General features: G+C 35.7%; 1 protein-coding gene across 6 annotated transcripts in view; it reads left to right on the top strand.

Annotated features, from left to right (window-relative positions):
* Positions 1-20,969, top strand: part of LOC128993980 (potassium channel subfamily T member 2-like) — a 329,633-nt gene that overhangs the window by 262,501 nt on the left and 46,163 nt on the right. For 5 of the 6 annotated variants that reach the window (XM_054418135.1, XM_054418137.1, XM_054418133.1 and 2 more), the window contains 10 exons: positions 814-908; positions 3,747-3,930; positions 8,270-8,434; positions 8,782-8,982; positions 11,301-11,518; positions 12,962-13,111; positions 16,261-16,457; positions 17,107-17,253; positions 18,271-18,418; positions 20,267-20,341. In XM_054418135.1, the coding sequence (XP_054274110.1) occupies positions 814-908; positions 3,747-3,930; positions 8,270-8,434; positions 8,782-8,982; positions 11,301-11,518; positions 12,962-13,111; positions 16,261-16,457; positions 17,107-17,253; positions 18,271-18,418; positions 20,267-20,341 (1,580 nt within the window). The remainder of the gene's footprint in view (positions 1-813; positions 909-3,746; positions 3,931-8,269; positions 8,435-8,781; positions 8,983-11,300; positions 11,519-12,961; positions 13,112-16,260; positions 16,458-17,106; positions 17,254-18,270; positions 18,419-20,266; positions 20,342-20,969) is intronic. The other variant, XM_054418134.1, reaches the window with a different exon arrangement.

The raw sequence follows: 20,969 nt of genomic DNA, 5'->3' as shown, positions 1-20,969 counted from the left end.
TTTTTTTTTTAGTTTTGGCCACCGTATGTAAATATTTTTTTAAACAAATTTGTTTGAATTTTCGTTTTTAAGATTGGATACCGGAATAAAGTTTAGCTCAGAAGGAATGCGATATTTGAATCAGGGTAAAGAAAGATGTCTGCAATTTCAAGAAAAATACAGGTTACTCCGTAAAAATAAATCTATTTAAAAAGTGGCCATCATTTTGAAACGACTAAAGATAATTTAGTTGTGTTTTCACTAAAATATTTCTTTTTAATAGGGCTTTAAAATCATGTATGATATAAATATCATTTGATATTTCTGAGATCTGAACTAGTGACCCTCTGGTTTTTGAACACCCAGTATTCAGTCAACATAAAACATATTTTTACGTTATTCCTTGGGGTTGATTTAGTGGGAAATAGTTTTGTTTCATCATTGTAGGACCAACGGTTTGTCTTAAATCAATTTGAGACACCTTACGTGAACCACCCTGTATATACAATTATCAGCTGATCAAAGTAAGGTAGGCTGGTTTTTTTTCAAATTTAGTGTCAGGTGGAGGGTATAGAATCGTTTCCCCTGAAACCACCTATTTTTTTCTGATTGGATTATAGTTACTTTTAATATGAAATGGATGCTATAGGTAAGTGTGGCCGTGGAGTTCTTACCTCTTGTATTATTAGCGAGTGTAGACTTTTGTCCAGAAGCTATGGTCCAAGATATGATCTTGAGCTACATGTTATATCTATACTAGAGTACATTACTCGTTCACAGCTAAGGTAACTCTGCACCTTTACCAACCTTTAGCTAACTTTAGCTGATTTTCAGAACGACTTACACAGAGCGATGCAGAAGTCGCAGTCAGCCTTGTCTCAACAGCTGATGATTCTATCTGCAACTCTTCTTTGTTTAGTTTTTACAAGGTGAGTCTATTATTGGACGTTTTGTTAAATATTAAGCTAAAAGCCACCAAATTTTTACAAAAAGTATAACTTACATTGCAATTGTCCTTCTGTTTACATGAAAATATATGAATAACATTATTTTCATATCATAGACACTTTACTAAATCTAAAGCAGAGCCTGGGTTGATACAACTGTTATAAAATCTTTTTTTATATTTCCATAATCTATGACTTAGTTTTAAAATAAATAATCAATGACAATTTCTTAGAATAAATAAACCTACCACATAGTTATGTAAAATATTAATTTGTTTGGATCAGCTGTCTGAAATTGTCAAATAATATTTGGCAGTTCTGACTGTTTACATTGAAATGGCAATGCAATTTGCAAAGGTAAGCATTGTGAGTTTTCTCATACTACTTACATAAAGACCAATCAGCGTTTTTATTTACTTTTGAAAACACCACTTCAAAAACTTGGACATCCAAGGGGCGTAGCCCGAGAGGAACTCGGGGTAGTGAATAGGCCTATGACATTCCTAGATATGTGGACAATCTTTGTGCTTAATTTTGGATGTATCTGTTTAGTATTTTAGTCGTGGCAGCCACCTAGACAGACATACAGACACCTACTAAATTTTATAATGGTATAGATAAATAGATTAAGCTAACTAAATTTCAGTAGTTCTTACATGTATCATCCCTTTTTGTCCAGCAATATAGATGGTAGAGTGTTGGTCACGCCTTTATTAATAAACTTTATAAAGTATTTAACCGCATATTTATAATATGCCTACCTTCTAAAGCTCTTCAACAGTTTTACCCTCTGTCTATTACAAATGCGGGAGCTGATTGGAGGTCAATAAAACTTTCAGTAAAAAAACTAGCAAGAAATGTTGTTAATATAACTAAATTAGTTCTATATATTTTTAAATATTTGCCAAAATCTTCTTTGAGAGCTTATTTTGGACATTAGATCACTATGCCACTAACTCATATATTTATGCATAATTTGCCTCCAGGATTGATTTATTGACATAAAATGAGGTTACCAACCCTTCGTCAATCAGTCCTATATTGTCGTGGATGACTATAGTTTCGGGATTAAAACCCCATTTTCAAATCTTCTGAAGAGAATATTTGAAAATGGGGTTTTAACCCCAAAACTATATATAGTCGTCATATGTCAAACATGTTCTCTTGCACAAGCCGTCGTCAAAAGTACTTCACATGTAAACACATACAGAAACATTTATAGTTGCAAAAATGGTCTGGTTTTGTCCTTGGCCGGCCTCGCGCATGTACATGATTTTGTAATTATAAATGTTTGTGTATGTATTTATGTGTGAAGTAATTTTGACGACGGCTTGTGCTAGAGAAAATGTTTGACATATGAGACTGAAGAGAAGATTTGAAAGTGGGGTTTTAACCCTGAAACTATAGTCATCCACGACAATATAGGACTGATTGACGACAGGTTAGTAGCCTCATTTTATGTTAACTCATATAGTGATTGCACCACAGCTCTCTCAAATAAACTATTTTTTTTTAAATTCTGTATTGTCAACAACAGTTTAAACTATTCTAAGAAAAATAGGTACTATAACGGGACTAAGAAGAGTTAGTGATTTTGATTTGATTTTTAATATGGACCTTTCAACGTTGCTAACAAAATAATTCTTCAAATTCACTTCGACTTCTTTAAAACAAAATATACCTAAATACACGTATATTTAACGAACGTAATTTTAAAGAATCAATTAAGAGTGCATTTTACATTCAAATATGCATGCTGTAAAAAAATCTACTTTGAATAAAGAAATTAATTTCAGCATCAAAGCGTAATCAAAAGCAGAGAAAGCAAGTGAGAAAGATTAATGATGACGTTTGATGTAAATGATGGAGCTGAGCTTTAGACACATCACAAAGTAATGTGAAATCCAGATGAGATGGAATCTCTATTTGTTTGTATAAAACTTGTGTGTTTACATTATATCAATTCACTTTACTGATTTAAATTACGTTGGGTCTCTAGTGTAATATTAATTACATTTGCTAGATCATTTTTATTTTAGCGATAGTAGTAGTGCACATTTCTATATCCTCCTTATATGAGGTTATGACATTTTCCATAGAGGGAGGAATCATATGTATGAGATGTTTCATCACTCTTTGGATGATCAAAAATACATTTAAAATTTACGTCCGTAAAAAGCCACTTATTCATTTACTTTTAAGTAATTACGATTATTTACAATTCATTATCTCCCTCCATCTACAAATATAAACGATTTTTCAGATGTTAAAGTCGTCACTGTGCGTGATTCAATACTTTGATATCACGGACGGTTACTTAATATCAAACATTAGGAATGACAAAATAAATGTTTACAAAAAACCATCTTCTTTATTTCATTCAACCAAACAACACACTAAACTATTTACTGTTTTTAACAAAACAATTGAAAAACATATGACTGTTTGTATATTAATTATTAAACAGTTTTTTGGCAAACTTATGTGGAAATATCTATTGAGGGGTTTTCTTTATAGATGATTAATCATCGTACGTCAATGTTTACCTTGTGATCATATGAATTCTTAAAATATATATATATATATATATTTATATATGTACATATATGTACATATATATATATATACTTTCAGCGGGCTGGTTGAAGACAGTCCAATACCTTGCCGAATTGTCAGAGAGCTAGTCATAAAAATCTAAATTTTTATCTCTATCAGGGCGTTTTTTACAGAAATATGTAGTTACCTTCTCCACTGATGGCTATGGAGACTTTTAGCAACTTTATGTAGTAATCATGAAAGATGATGTTTCCTATGTTGCAGCGTGTGCGGTATCCAACACTTCCAAAGAGCTGGTCACAGACACCTGAACCTGTTCCAATCAACGTACTATGTAGTAGTCACCTTCTCCACTGTTGGCTATGGAGACTTTGTGCCAGATATCTGGCCGTCACAACTCTACATGGTCATCATGATATGTGTGGCGCTCATCGTCCTTCCAACACAGGTGAATTATATGTTTGAAATGTTTGATTGAACTTTATTGTGGTGCAATTTTTTGAGGGTACGTTTCATGGTTCTTTCTTAACAAAGGATATTTTTTTTGCCAGTTGATAGCTCAGTTGACGTGGCAACAGACAGTAGGACCAAGGCAGTTATGTCAATGTTTCGTACTTTTATGACGCTACTGTATTTAAATGTTGTCAATTGGTTATGACTGGTATACGAATTAGAGCATAAGACATCTGACCTGACCATCGATGTATATAATCAAGGTATATTTTCTATGTTAGTATCATACATAGATGGTCCTGAACAGGTTCAAAGTCCTTCAAGAAAAACTTATCACTTTAAGACATGACGTAATACTCCGACCCTTTAGGTTTATGCCCACCTGTATGTCCACCTATCAATTACAAACATAGGTCTATCTTACGTAGATAACTTTCTGTCTTAGAAATTTTCCTTCAAGAAAAACCATACGAAGAAGCTATTTTATTTTTCAAACGTGTTTGTTTACTATTACCAAAAGTACCAAAAGTAGTTGCTTGCATATTTTTTTACATATGACCAGTATTTAACCCATACATTCAAGTTTTATCTATAAATTTATCTATGTAAAATCTGAAATTTTCACGGTTGTATAAATAGGTGTATAATTACGTGTTAGCAATAACAATTTTTGTGTTCATAAATCCACTTTGAACATCTAATTGTCTGAACATTTTACAGATATTTTTATTTTTTACTTTGTTTTAATTTTATAGGTGAATTATTTTTCAAGTACAAGTAGTAATGCAAATTCCTTTGTCTGAATACGAGCCTCTGAATTATTCTGGCTTTTCAGAGCTCTCAAATTTTATGTTTTCTAAGAATGCATGTGAACCTCCAACCAGTATTATCCAAAGTCTTCTGGCCAACATCGCTTATACCTGTAGTGAGCTGACAGATTTACCAGCTGACAGATGTTTTAAATAGTGTTATTGAATTTTGGTTGCTATGAAAAGAAAAATAAACAAAGAGACATTCTTTTAGGCTTTTCAACCAAAGTGGTTCATTTTTATTTGCTCTAAACAATTAATTGTTAATTACTTGTAAAAGTATGATAAATTAAACAATAATATTTAGTGGAAACCTCTAGACTTTTATTTAAGGTATTTCTCCTATTTAAATGAGGTTCTTTTCACTAAATACCCTAAATACAAATAAGTTCAAGTATAACTTGCGTTGAAAGATGTCTTTTAATTTTCTTCCGTATATTTTTGCACTATCACATTTTATACAAATCAAGAAGTTATTATAGTTGTGCTAAAACAGATTTTAAAATGATGGTACTACTTAATTTTGATACTAAAATTTATTTTTCCTATATAACTACTTTTTCTTATATATTAAAAACTTTTGCAAAACTTGACAGCTAGCCTGACCACTGGACTGAATTACACACATTTGGTACCAAATGAAAGGTATTTTCCTGGAGATGTGCAGAATTCCTTTATAAATTAAAATAGGCTCAAAACGTACGAAAAATGAACTTTTATTTTTTATTAACATTTATGTGTTGCCATGATGGTAACAAAATATAAAAAGAAAATCAAAACAAATGGATGAAATTCCAATCACTTGTTTTATTTACAGTGCGGGGTGAAAAAATAGTAGTTTACGCAACGATTGCGTTAAGTGAGTCTTTACGACACGAGTAGAAAATTTAAGGCACGAGCCTTGGCGAGTGCCTTAAAAACTTCTACGAGTGTCGTAAAGACTATTAACGCGAGTTGCGTACACTACTTTACCTACGACCGTTTTTTAATTACTATCAATCTGGATTTAATTACTAACAATAACTACTGATAACTTTTTAGAGAGGTTATGTTTTCGTGTATTGTCATTGCCACTGAAAGACTTGTTGTATAATCAGCTTATTTCCTGTAATTACGTGTTTGTTAAACTTCGTTAAATATTACATTGCTAGCAGCATTCTTACCGTAAATAATATTGTATCAGGTACAATTCGGCAAATATTTCATTTATTTTTGGACTTCCACCAAATTAATTAAGAATACGCGAGTATCAACATGAACAAGTCGGATCAACAATTAAATTGGTCAACTGATCAGCTGATCAGCTGATTAGTTGACGTTCGAAGCATTACAATTTTAATTATTTTCTCTCAATACTTGAACCTCATTGGTCCGTTACCTGTGTGGATATGAGAAAACTATGCGGATATGAAATGAAACTGTGCGGATATGAAAGTAAACAGCTGTAAAGTGAAACTTTTCAATTCTAAGAACTGGACTGAAATGGCTACTTTAAAAAACGGTCGTAGGTAAAGAAGTTTGCACAATACATAATTTTGGTCGAGTTTTCGACCACGGGGCGAGCTCTAGTTGATATTAACGTTTATTTTCATGAATAATATAGGCTAATTTAAAATTATTTGTATTTTACTGGAACAAGTTTCCCATTTTCCAATTCTTTTCCCATTTTACCGTTGATGAACATATAAAACTATGTTTTAAAGTCCTACGTCATTTTACATTTCAACCAAAATTATTACCGGTACACATCAAATTTGTAATACTAACACTTTTTTACATTTTTCTAGTTTTTCCTTATTGTTTCTTAATATTATTTATCTTGTTTTATAAGCTTGCTCGGAAGGATCTGATTAAGCAGGTTTTTCAAATCTCAGCTAAAAATATTTTTGCCATGCATCGGCTTGGCTTTTATTTGATGCAGTTCTCATAGTCGGCCGCTTTACACAGAAGTATAATATCTCTTTAATAAGCTCTCTTTAACTAAATATATAGTATGTACAATTTGTCACAATTAGCTTAAGCTTTTACAACACAGATCTAAACATTTTCCCTTTTACAGAAGTCCCAAGTATTTAGCTGGATGTAGACTGCCATTGATATTTCGTTAACCTGGGTTATTTAATCCTGCATTTTGTACACAATTTCATTGAATTTGGTTATTGTAGTAGAAACCCCAGTTTTATACATATATGCAAAATTCTAACGGCAGACATAATTTATAGTGTTTTTACTATGTCCTATTGTTAGCACTCAAGCATTTAAACATAATTTCTTATAAATTATTGTTTGCTATTAATTGTTATCATATGAGTAAAATTTGAGAGCTCTATTACATTTAATATATTATTATATGAATTTTTAAATGGTTGATTTATTGTTGTTTTATGTTTGAACTTAAAAATAACAATCAAAGTTTACATTTTGTAATTTGTGTAGCAAACAAAATATTGTACCTAGATATTCACCCCGTTGCTGTCAAATTAATTATTTTTGACGAGCTATGACAACACCTGATATGTATATAATATATGTTTTTTACCTGCCCACATAACGAATAATATTATTAATAAATTAAGAAAACCAAATCTTGGATTAGGAGAAATTTTGTCGTAAAATGCTGAGATTGCCTTAAAGCGAACATTGACAGTAGCTTACAGCCAAACCAAGCTTTTAACCTTTGTAAAAGCTAAGTAAATTTATTGATTCAATGTTAATTCTGCATAATTATTTTATAAATTTAGTCACATTGTTTGATCATATTGCATTGTAGATAGTTTTTTTTAATTCTCGCAAAAAGTTTTTATTTGGAGAACCTTATCAAGTGCATGCATTCTTTATTATATTTACACTCTAAATTACCAATTTTTGGAACATGATTGGGTTTTCTACTGTTTTATTTGTGACAGTTCTATTATAGTTATAATATTATTATGTACAAATATTAGTATGAATTTATTTAAAAAGCTAAAAATATGTACCTCCATTTAGCCACAGTGCAGTGGTAAAAACTACTAGAAACCCCATGATTTTTCCATGCATACCGCAAAATAAAGCTTTTAACCACATTATAAACTTGCACACTGGTAAATTTTTACTGCCTCCCAAATCATGCGGCCCATATTAGTATAAAGATAATGTCTATAGATATAGAATACAAAAACATATCATTATGCAATGTTGAAAGACACTTGGAAATAAATGCTCGTGGCCAGCTTAAAGCAGACTACACAATTCGTATTTGATCAGGCAATTTATATAAATTATTCAAAATACCATTTTGGTCAGTTCATGTATTGAGACGAGGATCAACAGTGAGTAGTGACACAGTCATAACTTACATGTATGACATTTTAAACAGCGGTTATATTAAATAAATCACCTCCCGTATGAGTTTGAATTAGTTCATGTTTTTTGTATTCATTTCAATGCCACTGTTCAATCTTCATCACTGTAACCAACTCATGTCAGTTTTCAAAATATCATTTATCCATGAACCTATATACAACCTCCATGGTGTTTTCACAGTTTGAGCAGCTGGCGTTCACGTGGATGGAGCGACAGAAGCTTGGAGGCTCGTACTCATCCCACAGAGCTCAGTCTGAGAAGCATGTCGTCGTCTGCAGCACGACTCTCCACGCAGACACAATCATGGACTTCCTCAACGAGTTCTACGCTCATCCACTACTGCAGGTCATTAGATTAGATTATAGGTCGAGACTATAGGGGTGCGTCTTTAAGAGTAAAATTTATAGTCTGTTCACAAAATGTAGGTAATTTGGGAGAAGCGATTCCATCCCGCACACCTCACCTTAAAATTGAAATAACAGCTGCCAGCTCAGCAATAAATTTAAAAATACCCCCATACACACACTTAACCAAAGTATAAAACACACATTTTGCCAAACTAGTTAAAATCCTTCCTTCTAAATGTAACTTTTATAAACAAATACATACACAAACGGACATAGCTCTTATTTGGCTCTTATTAAAGGAATATTATGCCTACTAAACAATAACCGGGTTGTAATCTTCCACAGGACTATTACGTGGTCCTTCTGTCACCCATGGAGCTAGACACAACCATGAGGATGATCCTGCAGGTGCCTATCTGGGCCCAGAGGGTCATCTACATCCAGGGGTCGTGTCTCAAGGACGTGGACCTCGCCAGGGCCAGGATGAATGAGGCGGAGGCCTGTTTTGTCCTGGCCGCCAGAAACTATGCCGACAAAACTGCCGCTGTAAGTGCTGCTCATACAGTGACTGCTGAATGTAATCCTTGAGAGAAGTTGATACCTTTAGAGGGTCAAACTTTTTTGTATTAAAAAAATGTTCTCCATTTTATTATCTTCAATAATACAGCACTCTATATTCAAAATAACATCTTGAGGGTACAAAAAACTCAAATTACATATATGACAATATTTATGACACTATTTTCAGAATGGATTTTGACACATCTTGGTTTTACCACAGAAAACGTACTACTACAGTAGTAGGCCTACGTTTTCTGTGGTTTTACGTAGTACTTGGTTGTACACTTATTTCAGTAAGACCAGTAGTTATATTTTTATTTCATTTGTGAGAGTTGGCCACTCTGCTTATAGCCAACACCTGGATTTCCGCTATTAGTACAGCTGGTGTTGCAGAATAATATTATTGTTTTGTTTACTGTTTTGTTGGACTAGGTTAGGTTATGTTTCTTGATCAATCAATCAATCAACTACAAGCATAGTGTAGGTACGTTCGGTAATTGATTGATTTAGTGGAAATCAGTTTGCTTAAATTTCCAGGTTTGATGAACATTTCAATTCTGCTCGCCTAGTAATCAAAAGGTCGCCGGTTCGATCCTGAGAAAAGTCAGTACCTTTTTGATGGTTCGAAACTGGACCTAGCTGTTCCTGATCATTGGGCTTTAAATAAATGATCCTAACTAATGAAACCGCTGATCTTAGTCAGTAACAAAGCTACACAGGTCATCACACACCATTCTACACTCATCCTTCGACCTTCACTCATATTTGGGTTAAAATATGCACCTAGCTGGCGTCCCCATCTCAATGATTGATAATCATTTCTCAGACCCCTATCCATAGTGATCAGACTAGATCAAAACTGTCGCCTTCTTCCAAGAAACTAAGTTAAACAATTCTAAGCTACCAAATGAACAATATTTTGAGAATCACATGTAAACTTTGTAGCCTATTAGACCTAGGCTGGCTTTAGAAATAATTTAAGGCCTCATCATCATTTACGCAATGCAAATGTTGTAGTGATAGTGACTGTGTCGAATTGAATATTGACCCAAACTACAAGGCTGGTCTAGTTTTTTTTTTTTTTTTTTTTTTTTTTTTTTTTTTTTTAAAGAGGTTGGCGGCCTCTTTTAACCTTGCATTTGCCCGTCCACATAGATTACAGATCTGTGCGTGGAACGTATCCAGCAAAGCAAGGGGTGAGCCGGTACAGTACAAAGGTGAACTGTACTGATAAAAGTTAGTGGCAGTGACCAGGATCCGAACCCACGACACTACTGCCTTGAAAATGTACACCAAATTTACCAAATGTAGGCTACGTCTAAGCTTACCCCTAGGCAGCTACTAAGAAGTCTGTGAGACCTCGATGAGGAATGCCGCTGCTGAAGCCGTTGATTTAAAGATGATTGCAGCCGCATTTGATGACACTTGGCTAAAGCGGGGTCATATATCACTAATTGGTGACATCCGTTACAAGCGAAGCTTTGATAATTTAGCGGAAAGGTTTTGAATACAGAGTGCCTAACAAAATTTTTCACTGGCTGTGTGAAAGAAAATTTAGAAACCCCAAAAACATGGCTGGACATAAAAAAAGTTTGCAATGCTAACTTATTGTTTGAATGGTGGGATGTAGGTGGCAGGTGCCAAGGCACTGTGCAGACGCTCTGAGGAAAAACTTGGCTTAAAGTACAAAATCTCAAGTAGGGATGGTGACTCCAATGATTTTTGAGAACAAACCATATATCGATGAATTTGACATCAATCCTTAAACTTGAATGTGTAGGCCACGTACAGAAACTTATGGGCACCCGTCTTCATCCATGAAGCAGAACTTTAAAAAAATTAAATTAAAAGACAACAAGTTTGTAGGAGGTGCTGGTTGTCTTACAGGGGCCGAAATTGATCAATATTGCAAAATTACTATGGAAAAGCCATTAGAAATAATTTGAGCAGTGTAGAAGACATGCAAAAAGCCATATGTGCTACTTTATACAATCGAATCGCATGTCCACTGCCCATCCACTGAGGAGATACTTTGTGCAAATATAACAAAGCTCAAACCAATGTAGGGAGCTCAAACATATTGTAAAAACATTTGTAGGCCTAGTTGTGGTCAAAGGCTGTGTGTGAGTTAATTAACTTACACCGATTTATACAAGAACTTGACTAACACAAATTTACTTTAGCCTATTAGGTATTTTTTTACTAATATAGACTACATTGGTATTGGTAGCTGAAATAGTTTAGGAGATAACAGTTTTTATTTTAATATTCTAGGATGATTGACTGATCTCCTCTTTTTGCAGGATGAACACACAATCCTGAGGTCGTGGGCTGTGAAGGACTTTGCGCCGTGTGTGCCACAGTATGTGCAGATATTCAGGCCGGAGAACAAGTTGCACGTCAAGTTTGCTGAACATGTTGTGTGTGAGGATGAGCTCAAGTACGCATTGTTGGCCAACAACTGTACGTGTCCCGGGGCGTCTACACTGGTCACACTGCTGCTACACACGTCACGTGGACAGTAAGTTGATATGTAATCCAGGATAGTTGTAAAACCTATATTATCGGTGAAAAAGTTAAGGAAACGATTCAAGTAGCAAGGGGCGAGTTATAATGAGCTCAGTGGCAACACTTGAATGCATGATGCAAACTACTTGTTGATTAGCATTCTCCTCCATACTTATGGACGTTTAAATATACACACAAAGATTTATCAACCTCATAAATCAGCTTAAGCCCCGTTTCCATCAAACATTTTGTACCAACAATGTTGGGAGCTAAGTTCAAGTTGATTTGAGCACAGCTCCCAACAATGTTGGCGTGCTGTTTCCATCCCAGCAGTACGCGCCAACATTTCCCGCCAACCTACTGCGAGCACATATCACTACCATCCACACCCACACACCTATCTACACCAGTGCACCTTCATCATGGAGAGCGAAGAGACTGCTACCGCTGCCTGACCGCTATGGTAGGTTAGGAGTTTTTTGGCTAAAAGGGCCGTTGAAGGTGCCTAAGATTCAAGATTCAAGATTTATTACAACTCCTTATGAAAAGATATATATATCTTCATATTTGGATTTTTAAATTACTCCTACAACTCCCTTATGAGGAATTTAAGACTTCGAGCAGGATTCCAAAATTTTGTACGAATGACGGCAACTGACTTTGAAGAATTACTAAACTTGGTGGCTCCTCTAATCGCTAAACATGGTGCTTGCAGTCCCATATCAGCTGGCGAAATGTTAGCAGCTACATTAAGATACTTGGATGGCATCACTCATTTTATTAGAGTTTTTGTGCTTGCTGTTAGACACATCCCACAACACTGTCTCACTTTCATACAAAGATATCAACTTTAACACTTCGTCTTTCCCCGAATCTTGACTTGACTTGACATCGCCATGGCCTCACTATACCGTCCAAAAGCCCAACACAACAAGATACACCAACACGACACAGCAGCAGCAGCAGTCTCTTCGCTCTCCATGATGAAGGTGCACTGGTGTAGGTAGGTGTGTGGGTGTGGATGATAGTGAAATGTGTTCGCAGTAGGAGGAGGGGTTGGCGGGAAATGTTGGCGCGTACTGCTGTAATGGAAACAGCGCGCCAACTGGCTGGGTAGCTGAGTGGTTATAGTGCTCGCCTACTAATCAAAAGGTTGCCGGTTCGATCCTGAGAAAAGTCCGTAGCTTTTTGATGGTTCGAAACTGGACCCAGCTGTTCCTGATCATTGGGCTTTAAATAAATGATCCTGGCTAATGAAACAGCTGATCTTAGTCAGTAACAAAGCTACACAGATCATCACACACCATTCTACACTCATCCTTCACTCATATTTGGGTTAAAATACGCACCTAAGTGGCGTCCCCATCTTAATGATTGATAATTGATAATTTGTTCATGGTTATGTCATATAAGTTAGCTGGCACAACTCGATTTAATTTATCTCGTTATGATCTAGGGAAGGACAAACATCTTCAGAAGAATGGCATCGATTGTATGGTCGGTGTTCAGGGAACGAGATCTATCACATTCTTCTAGAAGACAGCAGGTTCTTTGGCGAATATGAGGGCAAGAGCTTCACATACGCTAGTTTTCACTCTCATAGAAAGTAAGTAAAATATTATCTAAATGTTTGAAATAGGTTTAAATGTGTAAATGTGCAAAAACTACTCTCAAGACACATTTCATTATTTGTGTAACTCATACAATCTAAGTTTTGCGAGTCAGAAAACTGTACAGCTCTTTTTCCTTAACTCCAGCTGCTGGTTTTTTCAATGTTCTTTTTAAGTTTTGAAAACATCTGTTTTTGCTGCAGCATGAAGAAAAGAAATTATTTCATCTTCTTAAGTCACGTAAGCAAATATGCCGGTGGTGACTACAGTAGTTATAAGATACAGTGTAGAACTGGCATTGGCGTCGTCACCATCAACACTTTGGGGGAGACAAATGGGGGTTCCTCCGGGGGGCTACAGCTGCCAATAAGGCAGGGGGGTCCGGGAAAATTTGGAATTTTCAAAGCCGTTTGGTGACTTTTTAAAGCCATTTTTAACACCTAAAACCGTGCCTAACTGTCCATAAACTCCAATTTCACCTGTTGTTTGTCATGAGCAAAAATACATCTTAAAAATAAACTATGACGATCGCATTAATGAATTTCAAAACACACTGTAGACTTCAGGCCATATCCTCCTAAAAGCCATTGGGTGACTTTCTACAGCCAGTTTTAACGTCTAGAACTGTGTGCAAAACCTCACATTTCCCCCCCATTTATTTGTCATGAATAAGTAGACATTTTTAAAACTAACTATGACGATTGCATTCATAAATCTCAAAACATATTGTAGGCTACGGCCGTATCCTCACAATAGCTGTTTACTAACTTTCTAAAGCCATTATTAACCCTCCGAGTGTCCATAGTTTAGGCCTTAATGTCCACCTATTTTTGGCCCCTTTGCAAGGTTTTATTAAAACGGATCTGAGAAGCTTAAAACAATGTCAATTCTAATGTTCTATATACCATTTTGTTTGGAAAATCATGGGCTTCAATATTATATATAAAACATAAGGAACATTTAAAAAAAAAAAAAATTTTTAGGTAAAAAAAAATATAATTTCGAAAATTTTCAAAAAAAAAATAAGTTCGCGCTCAATGAAATTGTATAAATTATAGGCCTATAAATATTTGAAAATAGCCACTTTGTTCTAAATTTAATGAGGATTACAAATATATAATCATATAGCGAGGTAAGTTATCAAATAAATAAGTTATGAGCGAAAAACGGATTTCAGTACATAGCGTTTAGCTAAGAATGCATAGCCTAACCATAGCTAGGAATCTGGCTGATAATTTACATCAATATCACTACCTACTTCTTCAGGATCATCAACCAGCACTTCAAAACCACTTAAATCTTCTTATAATGCACCACGTATATCACTACTTTTGATTTTTAACACTAAAACAATGATAAACGTAATAAAACACATCAGTCATCGGTCCGGGGGAACCTAGCTGTTTACAAATACACGCACGTCAGCTGTCTGCTACAATAGCGCTTAGAGACAGACCTCTGGAGAAAGCTTAGAATATTACGGAAAGAACGATACCTAACTCGATCCAGTTCAATCCGATTCAGTCAGTCATAGAGCCTTCGCCGTAAACGATGTTTGTGCGTCATAAAAGTGACGCGTGACCCTACACAAAGTGTGTTGTGCGTCATTTTTATGACGCGTGACACTCGGAGGGTTAAAGTCTATATCTGTGTCCAACTGTCCAAAAACCTCCCGTTTCACTTGTTATTTGTCTTTGTCATGAGCAAGTAGACATTTTAAAAATCAAACTATGACGAACTTGCATTCATGAATTTCAAAACATAGGCCTACTGTAGACTACGAAGCCATATCTCCTAAAAACTTTAGGACTGTGCCCAATTGTCATAAAACCTTCCATTTCAATATGCCATGCAAGCAAGTAATAGCTATTTACATTACAAGTGTAGTAAGAGCGTTTTTACATCACGCGGGTGAAACTCGCCTTCGCTCGTTGCATAATTCACCGAAGTGATGTAAACACGCTCTTGCGTAACATGTAACGTACAAGATTTTACCTGACCCGACAATATTCAGGAGGTTACGAGCAATATGCTTCATTATCAATTTCACTCATCTTCTAACAGTAACGTTCATTTACAAACAAAAGCTAGGTTAGGAAAATTCTTCAAAGCATAACAATAACATTCAAACACACAGCTGATTTCTAGCGTTGAACTCCGTTGGCTCCATAGAGGTATATTTTTTAAGTTATCCACTCAATGTTATTTAAATGGGTTTCATTACATCACCGAGTGAGTTTTTTTCAACTTTACATCACTCGAGAAGTAAGGAAGTTGTATACATCACGCTTGGGATAGGGAAGTTTAACATGGCGGGTTAGGTAAACACGTTTTTTAACCTTACATTTTTCTCCATTTCATAGATCTGTCACAATATGTAGCCTATAGTATCGAATTCAGTGCATTGCCTATATAAACTTTAACACTAGTGTTTATATATTCAATGGTAATAGGCTACTGGTGCTACCGCTGATTGCTGATTGATGCCTATGTAAAGTCAGTGGCTAGCAGACAGTCTCACAACTATATAACTATGAGTATGGAACATAAGGAAATCAGCTGTTTTCCCGTCCTCGCTCGCGCACTTGGCACTCGCCTTTGCCCTAGCATGTCTACAGCTAAATTTGGGATGGGACAAAACTGACTTTTCAAATATTGGGGGGGACGCGTCCCCCATGTCCCCTATGGCGGCGACACCCGTGAGAACTGGATAATTGGCAATTTTTATCTTATCTACCTACCCGTAGTCTTTTGATTTGTACAATTAAGCTGTTAGGTATAGGCCTATGTGTCTGGGACAATTTCCACTCGTGTCTTTACATGGATGTTCATTTGCTGGTATATGTGCTAAACCCTTTGTATCAAAATATAATGGGACTCATTCCTAACAATCCCAGCACAAATGCCAAGAGGGACTTTTTGAAATAGGAAAAGAACTGTGAATTAGATTACCGGTACATGAAAAGTAAAAAAGCTACTTAATTCTTAGGATTGTTAATTTGATGGAAAATCAAACTTTCCCAAAACTTTTCCGTAATATGGCTTGAGATAATTTCAGTAATTCTCTGGAAATGAAACACAAACTGATTTTCCAAACTAGTTTGGAATCATATTTTATAAGTTGACTGACAAGTTGCTATTACAGGTATGGAGTGGCGTTGGTGGGCGTGAGGCCGGCAGAACTACCAGAGTTTTACGAGGACACAATACTACTGAACCCAGGCCCTCGACACATCATGAAGAAGACTGATACTTGTTACTACATGAGCATTACTAAGGAGGAGAACTCTGCGTTTGTGGTAGCAAATAACGCCAACCCAGACGCTATTACAAAGACTGATGGTATGTAACAGACCAGAATATCATTTTGCAATGGTGCACTGCAAAAAATTGTATTCAAGAAACCCCCCCTTCACCCCCCACCCCCCTTCACCCCACCTTTTCACCCTTTACTCTTTCACAAAACCAATATAGAGTAGTTAGCTTTAAATTTCAATTTTATGTGATTAAATCATAAATCAATGTTTTATTCAGGTAGACACATTAATGCTAATGTTGGTTTACGTTATGTGGCAGTTGTTAAATATGTTACTATTGACAAAAAAATTTTCAAACAAGTGTGTTGTCATCATTGTGACATTTTTAAGCGTGTATTTGCATTTTGTAAACAATAATAATCAAATAGAATAGGCAATACACCTCAAATATTCAAACCTTTTGGGGTTGTGTACACAAATACAGGTAACAAATAAAGTTGAGGTAAAGACATATTTTTACCCAGGCATGTGCGGGGTAGTTTTGCTAGTAATTAAGTAAGGCATTGAAGCAAATAATATTCGCCGAATCACATGCACGTTTCAGCATATCTCAGTGATGATTGACCACAGTGTCAAGTTAATTCTTTACCAATATTTGTGTTTGTACATGTTTTGGATGTTTATTTAAATAATTTAGATTCAAATTTTAAGGTTTTTTTTCTTACTTCCTACAGAAACACATGACACAGTGACAACAGGTCAGCAGAAGCCCAAGCCTCAATCAGCCGAGCAGACGGCCACAGGGAATCATCTTGGAGTGCCTAAACCTACTGACACCAACCCCAACTTCCTTAGTCCTGAGATCCTCAACCAGAGAAGAGGTAATGACTTGACTCAATTTACATACACATGAGACATACTCATGTATAAATTGTACTCTCTTCAGTTTCAACTATTCTGTTAACCATCTTCACCTCATCTCCCATCAAATCAACCCCATCTTCAGTCCTCCATTCAAAGTTTGCCGTGCTATGTAGAGAAAATTTGGGGAGCGAGCTGGCGTAGTGGCTAGAGCGCGGGACTTCGGTCCGTGAGGTCCCGGGTTCGATCCCCGCCAAGTCACCAATGGATTTTATCTAAGTGATAATGCCGCAACCCCTAGGTCTAGCCTGAAGTAATGTGAAAAACAATCCCAGGCTCGTGCCTAGCGTCCTAGGACAAAAAAAAAACAAAAAAAAATGTAGAGAAAATTTAAGTTAGAAGTGCTAATTGGTTGTTAAATATTTACTACCAATTTTGAGATTTTTTTTAGGGAGAGGAGGTAAAAATTCTTTTACGCACACAGGTAGCCAGCCTGTAGTGTGAGACTCCTGAGCTTGTCAGACTACTCACTAAAAAACCCCCTCTACTCTGTTGGACACAGACCTGGGATTGTTTGTGACATTACTTCAGGTCAGGTCAACGTGTGACCTAAGCCCTCAGGGCTCGTGCCGTTTCTGGCATTCAATATGACCTAGACTGCATCTCGGTCAAGCTTTAGCTTCTTTGTATGGAGAATATCTTGGACAAAATGTGACCTACAGGATTACTGGGAATGAAAGGAGAACACCATTAGTTAACATGCCGAGACCGATACAGACAGGAGTGGTACGGAGGTTAGGTAACATCACGTGAGCTCATGGTAATCTGAGGAAGTACTCGCTGGGAAAGTGTCGCTTGATCAGGATGTGTTCTGAAAAGTTTGTTGAGGATGGCATGATGATTGGACCACAGGAATCTTTATCAGGTCAATCTGCATCATGACATACTACAATTTACAAGCACCTTATCCGACAGAGAAATAATGTATGTAATATGAAATAATGTACTACACTATACTTAACTGAAATGTTTATTAGGAAGCAGAAGGCCCAGCATTCTCCCAGTTCCGGACACTATGACGTGTTCCACTCTCAACATCAACGCAGGGCCACAGGACGAAGGGGACGAGAGTGAAGACGAGATGGAAGACGACGTCCCATGGAGATCTCCTAGTGAAAAGATTGCGTAAGTTCCCCCTCCCTACTTAGCATGTTAACGTCACTTCATGTCTACTAAACAATCTTTTTCTTCCTCTTCACCAACAAATTCTTCTTCACTATCTATTTGCACTGTAGACATTCCAGTTTTCTTGGTGTCCAGTTTGATGGATAAAATTGTGTTTTAGGACCATAGATAGAGTTAGTGTGATAGAGTCCTATCTACCCTAACGTTTTTATATTAGAGTGAGATATTATGTTTCACAAGATGGTGTTGGGTTGGTAAAAATGTTCCAAATCTAAGAATTTCCTCTTATGAGTAAACATTATGAAGATCAAATTGTATTCTTTGATTTTGTATTTTGTAGTAAGATGTATAGTTTAATTGACTGGTATCCTCTTTAGTTGTCTATAAAGTGATTTATTTCAAGGTAATATTGCTTTTGTTCAAGTTCAGAATAAATCTGCTTGGTTCAAACTAAATTAAGAAACATCTACTATTTTAGTGTTCACTGGGTAATTTCGGCCAAAAATTTATAAAAAAGGATCCATAATTGCTTTTGATCGAATTAATGAAAAAATAAAATAAGAATCGAAAGAAAAAACAAATACGAAAGAAGAATCGATGTTAAACTAAACTGTTCCAATGATTAAGAGAAGCAAAGTATTTGACATGAATTGTAAGCTGTTTGGAAAAATTTGGAAGAGATTGAATTCAAGTACATTAAAATTATGCTATTCAAAGTTAAGTTATTGACCATATGTTAACTTGGTAACCATTAATTTTACATTTCATCTAAATTTTATCTCAATTAATCTTGGGAGGTTTTGAACTGGCTTTGGTGTTGACAGCACATTCCGCACTTCAGTTTATTCAGATTTTTTGGTATTCTCAAAAAGTATTTAGACTTACCGTAACTTATAGGATTTGCAATATTGTTATTGATATTTACAAATATAGATATTGTTTTGTTTCATTTGTTTTGTTGACATTTTTTTATTGATTATGACTACATATTTAAAAAAAAAACATCTTAAAAAAGAATCTTAAATCTTAAACCACCATTTATAATTTTGTTAGTAACAATAAAATGACCAAGAATTTAAGGCTCTCTTAGATTTTATTTCATTTAGCTTAAATTTAATATAAATAACAATCCTTAAACTCTTAAATTAAAATATATCTGTATATTAATATATCTTTATCAATGTAAGATTTAGGGTTTCGAATCAGCTCAATATAACAATTAGATATCATTTGAATGGGCAGTAAAAAATAATTAGACAAATAAATAATTTGTAAATACAAAAATGTAATTAAATAATTCTTGGTTGGATTTTTATTTTGAAACTCAGTAACACTATAAACTATAAGGTCTTCTGGGTATCACTGTGACAAAGACAGAAACGTATTACTATGTGTTAAGGTTTAGAACTTATTGCTGACAGCCATCTTCAGAGTATTTCTAAGGAGATAAGCAGCCAATGGTAGAGCCTTACCGTTGTTTGTATCCTTAAGGATTTACAGTCAACGGCCTTACTCTGATGCTAGTGAACTGCTCTGAAGATGGCTGTCAGCAGTAAGTTCTAAACGTCAACACTTAGTTATAAGTTTCTGTCTGTGAACTGATCTTACCCAGAATACCAAGTTTGCCTTGTTTGTGTTAATTACTGTGGAAGCTTTACTTATGTTTAAAACTCATTGTCCAACAATAATGAAACCATATTACATGTTTTGAACTCTGTGATATTACAAACTTTGTGAGAAACAACTGGTATATGTTCTCGTATGTTGTTTGCCCATTGCCTCTGTATTGTATGATGTTGTTGCTTTCGGCATGTTCTCGTTCTCGTACTCATGTTGCACGCTCGGCAGCCTCCTTGTTTCAGCTGCAGATGACCTCTCGCCGACCCTCGGCACAGAACCCTCGTGGCGTCAGGACTGGGCCAAGTGAGTAACTCTCGACCCACTGCTTCATGCGTCACATTCACCGCGACCAGCAATGCGGTTACCCCAGTGTTTTGTTCACACTGAACCGCAGAAAGTTTTGTCTGTCTAACAAACATATACACGGCTTACACACACAATTACATACACTTATTACTTATTACACATGGGTACAAGGGGAAAGTAGTATGCAAATTTTATTTTTAAAGTTTGACGAAATTAGTGACAAAGCTCAACCACCATTTAGTTCAGTGATAGCGAATTGAGCTGATAAACCAGAGCATGCTCATAACTATCGTCACAGCAGCTTGCCCAAAACTTATGGCTCTGTACAAATGTACAGGCCAAAGGGGTATGTTGGGGGAGCGAGCTGGTGTAGTGGTTAGAGTGCGGGACTTCGGTCCGTGAGGTCCCATGTTTAAATCCTGCCAAATCCCCAATGGATTTTATCCAAGTGATAATGCCGCAACCCCTAGGTCTAGTCTGAAGTAATGTGAAAAACAATTCCGGGCTCGTGCCTAGCGTCATTGGACAAAAAAGGGGGTATGTTGGCAAACTGTTCATTTTTTTCATACGTCCTTCACTCTTACCATTTTAACTGTAAACGATACCGGTAACCTTATGAACTTCC

Source organism: Macrosteles quadrilineatus, unplaced genomic scaffold, assembly GCF_028750875.1.
Source record: "Macrosteles quadrilineatus isolate MER2022 unplaced genomic scaffold, UCM_ALF_1.0 Scaffold_5__1_contigs__length_97177068, whole genome shotgun sequence".
Taxonomy (NCBI): Eukaryota; Metazoa; Arthropoda; class Insecta; order Hemiptera; family Cicadellidae; genus Macrosteles; species Macrosteles quadrilineatus.
Note: the sequence above shows the minus strand (reverse complement) of the source record. Positions and strands in the feature narration are given on the sequence as shown.